Source organism: Canis lupus, chromosome 23, assembly GCF_048164855.1.
Source record: "Canis lupus baileyi chromosome 23, mCanLup2.hap1, whole genome shotgun sequence".
Lineage (NCBI taxonomy): Eukaryota > Metazoa > Chordata > Mammalia > Carnivora > Canidae > Canis > Canis lupus.
Genome location: NC_132860.1, coordinates 30,776,667 through 30,789,224, shown reverse-complemented (window position 1 = coordinate 30,789,224; position 12,558 = coordinate 30,776,667). Strand labels below are relative to the sequence as shown.

At 37.1% G+C, this 12,558-nt stretch overlaps 1 protein-coding gene across 4 annotated transcripts in view; it reads right to left on the bottom strand.

The window, feature by feature from the left end:
* Positions 1 to 12,558, bottom strand: part of AAMDC (adipogenesis associated Mth938 domain containing) — a 40,917-nt gene that overhangs the window by 16,932 nt on the left and 11,427 nt on the right. For 3 of the 4 annotated variants that reach the window (XM_072794773.1, XM_072794775.1, XM_072794776.1), the window contains exon 2: positions 9,740 to 9,889. In XM_072794773.1, the coding sequence (XP_072650874.1) occupies positions 9,740 to 9,889 (150 nt within the window). Of the gene's footprint in view, positions 1 to 9,739; positions 9,890 to 11,789; positions 11,963 to 12,558 lie in introns of all 4 variants that reach the window. The other variant, XM_072794774.1, reaches the window with a different exon arrangement.

The following is a 12,558-nucleotide window of genomic DNA, read 5'->3' as shown; positions in this document are numbered from 1 at the left end:
CAAAAGAGCATGCTCATGGGTCTGCCCATTCTTGGAGATACCTGCTTCAAATCCACCAACACCGGGGATCCCTGGGTAGCTCAGCGGTTTAGCACCCGCCTTCGGCCCAGGGCGTGATTCTGGAGTCCCGGGATCGAGTTCCACATCAGGCTCCCTGCATGGAGTCTGCTTCTCCCTCTGCCTGTGTGTGTGTGTGTGTGTGTCTCTCTTTGTGTCTCTCATGAATAAATAAATAAAATCTTTTTTTTTTTTTAATAAATAAATAAAATCTTAAAAAATAAATTCACCAACACCAGCATCAACAATCAGGACAGCACAGTCAGCCTGAGATGTGCCTGTAATCATGTTTTTGATAAGGTTTCTGTGTCCTGCAGCATCAATCATGGTCACGTAATACTTGGTCTCGAATTTCCACAGGGAGATATCAATAGTGATACCATGTTCATGTTCAGCTTTCAGTTTATCTAAGACCCAGGCATACTTGAAGGAGCCCTTTCCCATCTCAGCAGCCTCCTTCTCAAATTTTTTGATAGTTCTTTTGTCATTCCCACCACACTTGTAGATCAGATGACCATTAGTGGTAGACTTGCCTGAATCTAGTGTCCAATGATGATCATATTGATGTGAGTCTTGTTGTTTCCTTTCCTATTTTGGTTTAGGTTTAGCGGTGGTTTTCACAGCACCTGTGTTCTGGCGGCAAACCCATAGCGGGGGGGGGGAAGCTAGTATTGTTATTTTAAGGACACTATTGAAGACGATAGATTTTCTTGATATCTCCATTATGTAATCACGATAAAATCTGCTCCTTTTATTTATTTATGGATTTATTTTTTAATATGTACTTATTTATTTTAAAAAGAGAGAGAGAGAGCACAAAGGGGAGGGGGATGAAGAAGGAGAGAGAATCCCAAACAGATTCTGCACCAAGCCTGGAGCCCAAAGCAGTGCTTGATTATACAATCCTGAGATCACAACCCAAGCCAAAGCCATGAATCCAACACTCAACTGACTGCACCACCCAGGCACCCCAAAAATCTTATTTTAAACTAATTAAAAAGGAATCACAAAGTGGGATGCCTGGGTGGCTCACTCAATTAAGCATCTGACTCTTGGTTTTGGCTCAGGTGGTGATCTCATGGTCATGGGATTGAGCCCCAAATGGAGCTCCTCACTCAGCACAGAGTCTGCTTGTTCTTCTCCCTCCCACTCTCGCTCTCCCTGGCCCTGGCCCTTTTTCTCCTCATGCTGTCTCTCAAATAAATAAATAAAAAATAAATAAATGGAATCACAACATGATTTCTCAGAGAGAATGTCACAAAGAATAAAAAAGAAATGTTTAATGATATCTATAATGGCAAATTAAATGCAGCAAACATTTATTGAGATCCCACTTACCGGTACAGTGCTAAAATGCATAGTTCTTGCCATTAGGGAGTTCACCATTTAATGAAGGAAACAGATAAATACACACTCATTATAACATAGGCAGACTGCACAAAGTGCTATAATAGAGGCACAAAGTGTTACAGAAGTACTGAGAAGAGAGCAGCTCATTCTCACAAGGATTATTAAGAAGTGCTTGGTAGAGGAGATAATACAAATGTGAAGAATTGAAGGATATATAAGATTTCATCAGGTATAAAGGGAAGCAGGTCATTCCAAGCAAATGATCTTTCATTCCTCTGTAAGTTTGTAAGGGAATATGTATTTGGTATGGAGTAACTAGGTCTTCAGGTGTATGTTACATTACAAAATATAGGAGGTATAATTGAAAGGAAATTTTGGAACTGAATCATTAAAAAAAATCAAGTATGTACTATGTAAAAGGCACAATGGTAGAGGCTTTACAAAGATGAACATATTTAGTATTCAGAGCAACCCCATGAAGTATATTATTTTCCAGGTCCCACCCCCAAGAGATTCTTATTCAGTAGGTGGAGAGAATGAGGGAGATAAAGAACATGCATTTTAAATAAGCACTCTAGGTGATTGTGATGCAAGAGATTCATGAATGACACTGAGAAATACTGGCTGAAAGAAAAGAATGAATTTGCATGAAGGCAAATTGCATACATTTAAAAAATCTATTCTTCCCAACCCATGCCATACTCTTACATCAACTTATGACAAACAGGCATTATTATTCTCCTTTTATAGATGATTGAATTAAGGCACTGAGAGGCTAAATAACTTGTTTAAGGTTACCTAGCCAAAATGTGACAGTGCCAGGACCTATGAATCTAAATGTCTACTACATATCTTTATCTAGAGGCCGTATTATAAATTCAGGTTCAACATACTCCATTATCCCTACTCAGTCTTTGCCCCAAACACAAACACAGTCCTGCTCCAATATACCCAATCTCAATGAACAGCATCACCATGTACCCATGTATCCATGATAGAAATCTCCCTCACCTGCTAAATCTAATAAATCACCCTATCCTGTCAATTTCAACTTCTTAATAGTTTTCAGGAGTCTCATTTCCACACACACTACTACTGATTTAACTGTAACAAATTCATTTATCGAGTGCCTACACCATATCTAGCACACTACATTAATCCTTAGACCAACTCTGTGAGGTAGGAAATGTTACTGTCTCCATTATATCAATGGGGACTCCAAGGCTTTCATTCCATGTTCTTTTGCCTCTATACAGATGAGCTCTAGATCAATACCTCAGCTTTTCCTCTTATCTTTCCCAGCTCTTATCCCTTTAACTAGTTCTAGAATACCTCCTTTTGTTTATCCTACTGGCAAATTAAACTTAAAAGATAAAAACTAAACTTATGGCAACTCTTTACTATTTTCCAATTATCATCAATGGTACCTCCTTAGTTTTATAGGTTTTTTTTTTTTTAAGATTTTATTTATTTATTCATGAGAGACACAGAGAGAGAAGCAGAGACAAGGCAGAGGGAGAAGCAGGCTCCTTGTGGGGAGTCCAATGCTGGACTTGATCCTGAAACTCTGGGATCAGGCCCTGAGCCGAAGGCAGACACTCAACCACTGAGCCACCCAGGCATCCCAGTTTTATAGGGTTTTTTATTTTCAGTTTTGTAAGTTTTTAAAGTTTACAAGATTTAGTAGGAAGGAATGGGAAATAAAGTTAGAATGTGACCTGGGTTTACTATTATTTGATTTCCCATTTTTTTTTTTTAGCTCTACGTCTATGCAAGTTATACAACTTCTCTGTATTTAATTTTCCTTTAATAAAAGATGAGGTTAATTGTAATATTAATTCATACAGTCCTTTGGGGGAAAAGTACAATATATAAATCCACAAAATATAGTGGTTTCTTTTTTTTTAAGATTTTATTTATTTATTCATGAGAGACACACAGAAAGAGGCAGAAACACAGGCAGAGGGAGAAGCAGGCTCCACGGAGGGAGCCTGATGTAGGACTCCCGGGATCATGACCTGAGCCAAAGGCAGACACTCAACCACTGAGCAACCCAGGCATTCCCAATATATAGTGTTAAATCAATTTTTGAGGTGGGAAAAATCTCTCCAGTGTGGCACACCATAAATTAGTACTCCAATATATCTTACACCCATAATCTGGATAATCTTTGTCAGGCACATCAGTTTCCTGCATAGATAATCCAGTGACTATGCCTTGTACATTGGATAAAATGTAAACTCGGGATCCCTGGGTGGCGCAGCGGTTTGGCGCCTGCCTTTGGCCCAGGGCGCGATCCTGGAGACCCTGGGTTGAATCCCATGTCAGGCTCCCGGTGCATGGAGCCTACTTCTCCCTCTGCCTATGTCTCTGCCTCTCTCTCTCTCTCTCTCTCTGTGTGACTATCATAAATAAAAAAAAAAAGAAAAAAAAAAGAAAAAATAGAATTAAAAAAACTCTAAAAAAAAAAAAATGTAAACTCATTTCTGCATTCTCTCAACCATACTAGATGTCTGGACCAAAACAATCAGTGTATGTGGTTCAAAACTGAGGCATGAATAGAGAGCATGAGCTGGAGTTCTCTTTTTCTGTGGAGTCCAATTATGCAAGTATGACTGTACTATGCAGATTATGTAGGTGTGATTGTTTATAATGTGATAAACTATAAAATTTGAGAAGTTTCTTTATTTTTTTTTTAATTTTTATTTATTTATGATAGTCACACACACACACAGAGAGAGAGAGAGAGGCAGAGACACAGGCAGAGGGAGAAGCAGGCTCCATGCACCGGGAGCCCGACGTGGGATTCGATCCCGGGTCTCCAGGATTGCTCCCTGGGCCAAAGGCAGGCGCCGAACCGCTGCGCCACCCAGGGATCCCGAGAAGTTTCTTTAAACAAAATGTCTACAACTGCTGGATAAAAATAAACATCCCCTGAAATGCTTAGCTGAGCTTTCAAAGGTTAAGGGAAATTCTCAGAGGCCAAACATGAAGAGATCGTTGAAAATCAAAATGGCCAACTAATACTGAAGTAACACTGGGGGGGATCCCAGTGGCTCAGTGGTTTAGCGCCTGTCTTTGGCCCAGAGCGCGATCCTGGAGTCCTGGGATTGAGTCCCATATCGGGCTCCCGGCATGAAGCCTGCTTCTCCCTCCTCCTGTGTTTGTCTCTCTCTCTCTGTCTATCATGAATAAATAAATAAATAAATCTTAAAAAAAAATGAATTAACACTGGGGTATTTACTATTCTTAGTCTTTTTTTTTTAATTTTCTTAAAATATTTTGTTAATTTATTTGAGAGAGTGAGAGACAGGGAGGACGAGCAAGGTGAGGGGCAGAAGGAAAAGCAGACTCCCCACTGAACAGGGAGCCCAATGTAAGGCTTGACTCCAGGATCATGATCTGAGCTGAAGGCAGATGTGGCCCCTCATTCTTCTAGTCTTTTATTTTATTTATTTTTTAAAGATTTTATTTATTCATGAGAGACAGAGAGAGAGAGGCAGAGAGAGAAGCAGGCTCCATGCAGGGAGCCTGATGTGGGACTCGATCCGGGGTCTCCAAGATCACACCTTGGGCTGAAGGTGATGCTGAACCTCTGAGCCACCCGGGCTGCCCAGAAAATAATCTACTTTTAAAGGAACTAATTTATTGGATAACAATAACGTGTAAGATAGAAGGGAACTATGAGAGGAAAGTGTACTGAGGTAAAGATAATTAATTTTAGACTTTAAGATTTTATTAGGATGAAGTACATGAAATTCCTAAATTTAACTCTTATAAAATATTGTCAGTCTCATATGGTTCAACCTAATATAGTACAACTTTAAAGATAACCACTAAGCAATAGAAATAAAATGTACAGCTTCCCAAAAAAGAGACAAAAGTGGAATAAAATCTCAATATAACATAAAAAAGTGGACAACAGATGTTACCATTAATATAAAAATTTGAGCATGAAGAACAATACAAAATATGGGTTGTAGATACAGATAGATATTTGAAAAATATAAGGAAATTCAGGATACTGATAAAGGTGGAGAAAAAGAGATCAAACTTCAAAGATTTTATTTTTAAAGTTGGAATACAGATCTATTATTCTTTATAATTTGCAATGAATTACAATTATTATGTTTAATAATAAAATTTTTAAAGCCATAATTTTTTAAAGCCATAAAGTTACAAAGACAAAAAAAAGTAGCCCCAATATATAGTGTTCTACAATTTTTGTGATGTAAACAGTTTCACCATGTTTAAGATACCAATGTAACATCAGTGAATGCAGAGTTAATAAGAGATGTACAGTAGCACATATCTAGTATTTTCACCATACAGATAACAGTGGATATAAATATTTCAAGAGCATAGAATGTAGTGAAATAATTAGGAATAATTAATTTTAAATATATATTACCTATATCTTAAATGATTTATTTAAGTAAGTTTATATAGTTTAGTTTTTGATAATGGCTGTGTCTAAAAACTGGCTTACAAAATTCCTCAAGAATTAAAAATCAATTCTTAAAAAAAAATTAAAAAATTAAAATAAATAAAAATAAAAATAAATAAGATCAATTCTCACAAGCCAGTGAAAGCAATGTCCAGTATACCATTGCATAAGTATGAATCCAAAAGTTATTTCTAAGTGATATCAGAGAAAATGTTGTGAAGAACCTCTGAAAATCCTCTTCTTCATAAAAGCAATAAGAATAACGGCAGAAATGTAAAAAATAAACTTTCTCTGTTCTCTGGAAGTTAACAAAGATTTCCAGCAATTCAGGGTGTATTTAAAAAGTTTTTTTTAAAAAGGATTGCTGAAAAATGAGCTTTGTGCAATTTTAACTTGCCCTATTCCAATCTACTCCATCCCCAGTTCCGTTGTAGTCTTGAAAAGCAAGGACCCATAATCACAGTGAAAACTACCAGCCTAGAAATCACACAAAATGGAAGAATGGATTAAAATTCCCTCAAATCTCCAATCCCAGAGAATTGTCAATATTTGACCTGTCTGATGGTTCTCTGGACAACCCCACTCATAGGCTGTCTTTATTTGATCTGACTTAAGAGTTTGCCAGCGTAAACCTCTTTTTCCCCTCAAAGAAGTTTCTCCAAAACTGTCAGAGACAAATGTTTAACAATGCCTGGTGTGTTAGACAATAGGACAAACGAGGTCAACCAAAAGACTTAAAAGAGAAAACTATGAAATGAGATGTCCAGGCTTTGAAAAGCTCTGATATGAATGTTGGTATTGAAATGACAATACACATGTCCAAGGCTGTGCACATGTTCAGGAATGACATGAGAAGGCCCTAGGCTCACCACTCTGGCTAACCTTGAGACCCTGCATAAGCAAGAAATAGAATTTTAAACTGCCTGGCTGACTGTTGACTACATACCCCAAATTACATTCAAAGCCCCTTGGCAAACACTGGAAAACCTACTGGTTCTAGGGATATAAAGAAAAATCTGTCTAGTCATATTTCAGGAAACTGTATTCATAGAACTAGAGGAAAGTATGAGGACAATACCTTAAAAAATAGAGAATATCAATAAAGGGATAGAAATTATTTTTAAACACAAAATAGAAATGCTGGAGTTGAAAAGTATAATAACCAAAGTGAAAATTTCACTAAAAAGGCTCAAAAGTGGGTTAGAATCAGCAAAACTGAAAAATACATGAATTGAGATTATCCAATTTGAGAAAAAGGGAAAAAGAATGAAGAAAATGAATGAAGCCTCAGACACCTGTTATATTTAAAATAACAATATACTCATAATGGGTATTACAGGAGAGGAGAGACAGAAGAAGCAGAAAGGATATTTGAAGAATAGTTGAAAATTCCCCAAATTTGATGAAAAACAATGTACACACCCACAAAGTTCAATATATTCCAGGTAGGATAAATTCAAAGTGATTCATATGTAGACACATCACAGTGAAACTGTCAAAAGCAAAAGACTAAGAATTTTTTTTTTTTTTAAGACAAAGAATTTTGAAAGCAGTAGGAGAGAAATGACTTGTCAAGTCTAAGGAACCTTTAACAGTTGACTTCTCATTAGTAACCAATGAAGCCAAAAAAGTGAGATGACATATTCAAAGTGCTTAAAGAAAAAGACTTTTATTTTTTTTTAATTTTTTAAAAAAGATTTTACTTATTTGACAGAGAATGAGAGAGAGAGAGCGAGAAAGCAAGCAGGTGAAGCGGCAGGCAGAGGGAGTGGGAGAAGCAGGCTCCCTGCTGAGCAGAGAGCCTGAGTTAGGGCTCGATTCCAGGATCTAGGGATCATGACCCGAGTTGAAGGTAGACGATAACCAACTGAGCCACCCAGGCACCCCAAGAAAAAGACTTATTTAAAATTTTTTTTTATTTTAGCAGATCTTTTTTTAAAATTTTATTTAAATTCAATCTGCCAACATATAGTATAACACCCAGTGTTCATTCCACCAAATGCCCAGAAAAAGACTTTTAATCAAGAATTATGTACTAGGCAAAATTATCTTTCAAAACTGAAGGATCAACTTCCATCATTATGGCACGAAGAGCTCCATTACCTTCTCCAAAATGAAAATTATTACTATTATTTTTTGAAGATTTTATTTATTTATTTGAGAAAGAGAGAGAGCATGACTGTAGGAGAGGAGGGACAGAGGGAGAAGCAGATTCCCCACTGAGCAGGGAGCCCAATGTGGGACTGGATTACAGGAACCCGGGATCATGACTTGAACCAAAGGCAGATGCTGAGTCACCCAGATGCCCCAAAGTGAAAATAAAAAAACCCCTCCCCAATAAAAAAAAAATGGAAAAGAGAAAACCACTCAAAGCCTTTGGAAATCATCCTAAGAACAAACAGCAAATGAAAAAACATCTCTTTTTAAAAAAATTTTTTTTAAACTTATTTATTTATGATAGTCAGAGAGAGAGAGAGAGAGAGAGAGAGAGAGGCAGAGACACAGGCAGAGGGAGAAGCAGGCTCCATGCACCGGGAGCCCGATATGGGATTCGATCCCGGGTCTCCAGGATCGCGCCCTGGGCCAAAGGCAGGAGCCAAACCACTGCGCCACCCAGGGATCCCGAAAAAACATCTCTTTAGGAAAATCTATAAATATTTGGTAGGAAAGGTGAGTATCAGATTTTTCAGGAAGACTGCTACCTGCCTTCCCCTATTCCTGTTCCCAGCTTAGTGAGGTGGAGACTCCACTCCAGACTGGTGCAGCCAAGAACACAGAACTATTTCCCTTTTCTGCTGCCATCTGGAAAGCTTTGTTCCTGGGAGAAAGGATTTAAGTGTTTCTCATCCTGCCCCCAGCTGTCTGCTGCTGAGACTAAGTCCTAAGTGAATGTAGTCAAGTGGTATGGGTTCTCTTCTTTCACCTAACCTCTACCTTGGGCATGGCACAATGAGAATCCTGGAAAAAGTATAATGTAAGGGAAATGCAGTTCAAACCACAATGAGATAACAATTCACACCCACCAAGATGATATAATAAAAACAAAACAAATCAATACTGTGAGGAGAGATTTAGAAAAATTGTAACTTTCATAATTCCTAAAATCTAAAATGTAAAACAGTATATTTGCTTTGGAAAATAATTTGGTAGTTCCTCAAAAGATTAAATATAAAGTTGTCCTATGACTAGCATTTCCAATCCTAGGTATATACTTAAGAGAACTGAATGATTCTACTCATATGAAAAGTCTAGAATAAGCACATCTATAGCAACAGAAAGTAGATTAGGAGAGCCTGGCTGGCTCCATCAGAAGAATGTGCAACTCTTGATCTCACAGTTGTGAGTTCGAGCCCCATGTTGGTGTAGAGATTACTTAAAAAAAGAAAATCTTAATAAAAGAAAAGTAGATTAGTAGTTGCAGGAGTTAGGGGGAGGGAAGAAAGGGGAGTGACTGCTACTGGTTATGAGGTTCCTTTTGGGTTGGTAAGTATATTCTGGAATTAGCACTAGTAGTTATTGCACAAGTTTATGCCAATAAAAAGTCCACTGAATTGCATACTTTATTTAATTATTTATTTAATTTAAATATTTTATTTAATTGAGAGGGAAAGAGAGATAGAGAGTGAGAACACAAGAACAGGGGGAGGGAGAAGCAGACTCCCTGCCGAGCAGGGAGCCCCATGGGATCATAATCTGAGCTGAAGGCAGACACCTAACCAATTGAGCCACCCTTGAATTGCATAGTTTAAAATGGTGAGTTAATGGTATGTGTATTAAACTCCAAAAGGGGAGGAGGAATAGTTACTTTTGACTTGCTCATGGCTTAGGAGGTTGGAAATCACTTGGTCATCCTTATGCAATGTCAACCAAACACTAATAGCTTACCTCAGTTCCTGTTTCTCTCCAATCCCAAGCCCGACTTCCCCCTGGCCACACTTTGCAGTCCTTATAAGTTCTAGTAGAGCCTTGTACTTTCATTTGCCCCCATGATAGGGAAGCAATTTCAGGGGAGGACATAAGGAACTTAACTGAACTCTGAAATTAAAAGAAAAAGATGTTAAATAAGTTATGAAGTAAAGTTGAAACAACTCCAAAATATAGGAGCTACACTAGATATAAAAATGTATTTTAAAAAAGAATACTATATACAAAGTGCAGTAAACCCTGAAACCCTATGAGTTAAGAAGCATCTTTGCATTTATGTAAAATGTTAATCTTGGGATCCTGAATCATTTAACCATGGACTAGATAACTACATTACTTCTCAGGCTCTGGATGAAATTCTTGATATTTTTTGAGAAATATAATTAAAAGATTTATTTCAGCGTGATGGAGTGAGGAGGTTGACACATCCTTTCTCCAAAAAAGCAAGTAGAAAGCTGAACAAACCTTTCAAAATAATAACTTGACACTCTAGAAATAATAATGAAAGAGGCATACTATAAGCTGAGAAGCGCTTATTTATGAAAACCATTCAATTTCAGAGAACAGTAACATGGCTAATTGTTCCTGCCTGGGATTACCATCAGGCCCTCATTATCAGTTCAGTTGATCCAGAGGTTCAACTTGGCTGAGGCAGGATATGAAAATCAACAAGAGTCTTGTTGCTTTGGCCAGAGGAGGATTGATTGATTTAGAAGCATTATAAATTAAATTGGTGATTTCAATGGCAAGCAAATATGGATGGCAGGTGGTTCTGCTTCCTTGCTACTGTGGGCCGGTTTGGGGCAAGAAATGGATTTGCAGAGTAGGCAGGGATTTAACAGAAATTTCTCAGAGCTGACATAGCCATTGTGGGCTTGGTGAGATCTCCACATACCCAGAATGGACCAAATGCTGTGAATGTGTGTATCAAAGACAACAAACAAGTGGGCCTAAATCATGCAAACATTCTGGGCCCGTGGAGCCAACAGCACATGCAAAATCAAGGAGCAAGATGGCTCAGAAGGACTTAGAACAATGTAAAAGACAGGCAAGACATGAAAACAGTCTGAATATTGAATGTACTCCCCAGTGCACACACTGATCCACCACTAGAAAGTAAAGGTCTTATTGGCTTTAGGTGTTTGAACACAATCTTCCTTTGACTGAATACTAAAACATGGAGCAGACCCCTAGGAAGACAAGCTTAAAAATAAAAACAAGAATAAAATTTTTTTTTTTTTTTTTTAAGAATAAAAATTAAATGGGCGCCCGGCTGGCTTAATTGGAAGAGCATGTTACTCTTGATCTCAGGGTCATGAGTTCAAGTCCCACATGAGGTGTAGAGATTACTTAAAAAAAAAAAAAAAGCTTTAAAAAAATGAATAAAAATTATAAACAGATCCCAGGGGCCATACATCACATGGGAGATAGAATTCACAGATTTAGTCTAGGCAAGTACGTGACTAAGTACAAAAAACTAAGAACACGCTGTAGGGGGAAAATCAGAATCCAGACTTTCTCCAATATATAATCTAATCAGTTTTGAACAAAAAACTATAAGACATGCAAAGAAACAGTCTGTTAAGTGTCTGCCTTCAGCTCAGGTCATGAGTTCAGCAGTGAGTCTATTTCTCCTCCCTTTGCTCCTCCCCCTGCTCATGCTCTCTTTCTCTCTCAAATAAGTAAAATCTTAAAAAAAAAACAAAAAAGACAAAGAAACAAAAAAATATGACCCATACTTATCAAGTGAAACTGTATCTGAGTGTTTCTGTATGTTTGATTAGCAAAGATTTCAAAAAATTTATTATAAATATATTCAAAGAACTAAAGAAAGCATATATAAAGAATTAGAATGACAATAACTTAATACAAAATTGCAATAAAGAGACATTTCAAAAAAGAATCATAGAAATTCTAGTATTTATAAGTAAAGTAACTAAAAGGTTAATTCTAATAGTCAAGATTCTACAGAGAAACAGACCCAGTAGATTATGCATATTATGAGATTTACTTCAAGAAAGTGTCTCATGCATTTGTGGAGTGGCCAGTTCAAAATGTGTAGGTAGGTTGGCAGGCTGCTAACTCTTGGGCAGAAGTTGTCATTGCAGTAACAATGTATTATTTCTTCTTCTTCAAGGAAACCTCAGTTTTGCTTTTAAGGCCTTTCAACTGATTGGATGAGACCTACCAAGAATATTGAGGATAATCTGATTTATTTAAAAGTCAATTGATTGTAGATGTTAACATCTACAAAACAGCATCACAGCAACACTTAGATTAGCATTTGATTGAATAAATGGGTACTATAGTCTAACCAAGTTGACATATAAAACTAACCACCACAGTACACCCCTTGTCAATCTGGCACCTATATATATGTCCTTAAACCATGTTATTCTCCAAATAAACACATTAATAAAGTGAATACTTCTGCCTAACATTAATAACTACTAATCCATTTTGCAGCTTCAAATACTGAATATCCATTTTGAAAATACATAGCAAAGTACATAAACACAGTTTCAGGTGCAATAGGAGGAAAGTACAAATTTATAAGACATGATTCCTGTTTTTAGGAACTAATATTACCCTTGAGGAGAGAAGACATATATATACAAATAACTACAGTTTTTTAAGGTAATTTTTTTAACATGAAGTCACTTTTGAAAAGTGGTGTAAGGGATATATATTGAGTTGTTATGAGTGTTGAGAAGACTTCTGTGTTAGTCTTTTAAAGCTTCCATAACAAAATATGGCAGACTGAGTGGCTTAAAAAACAA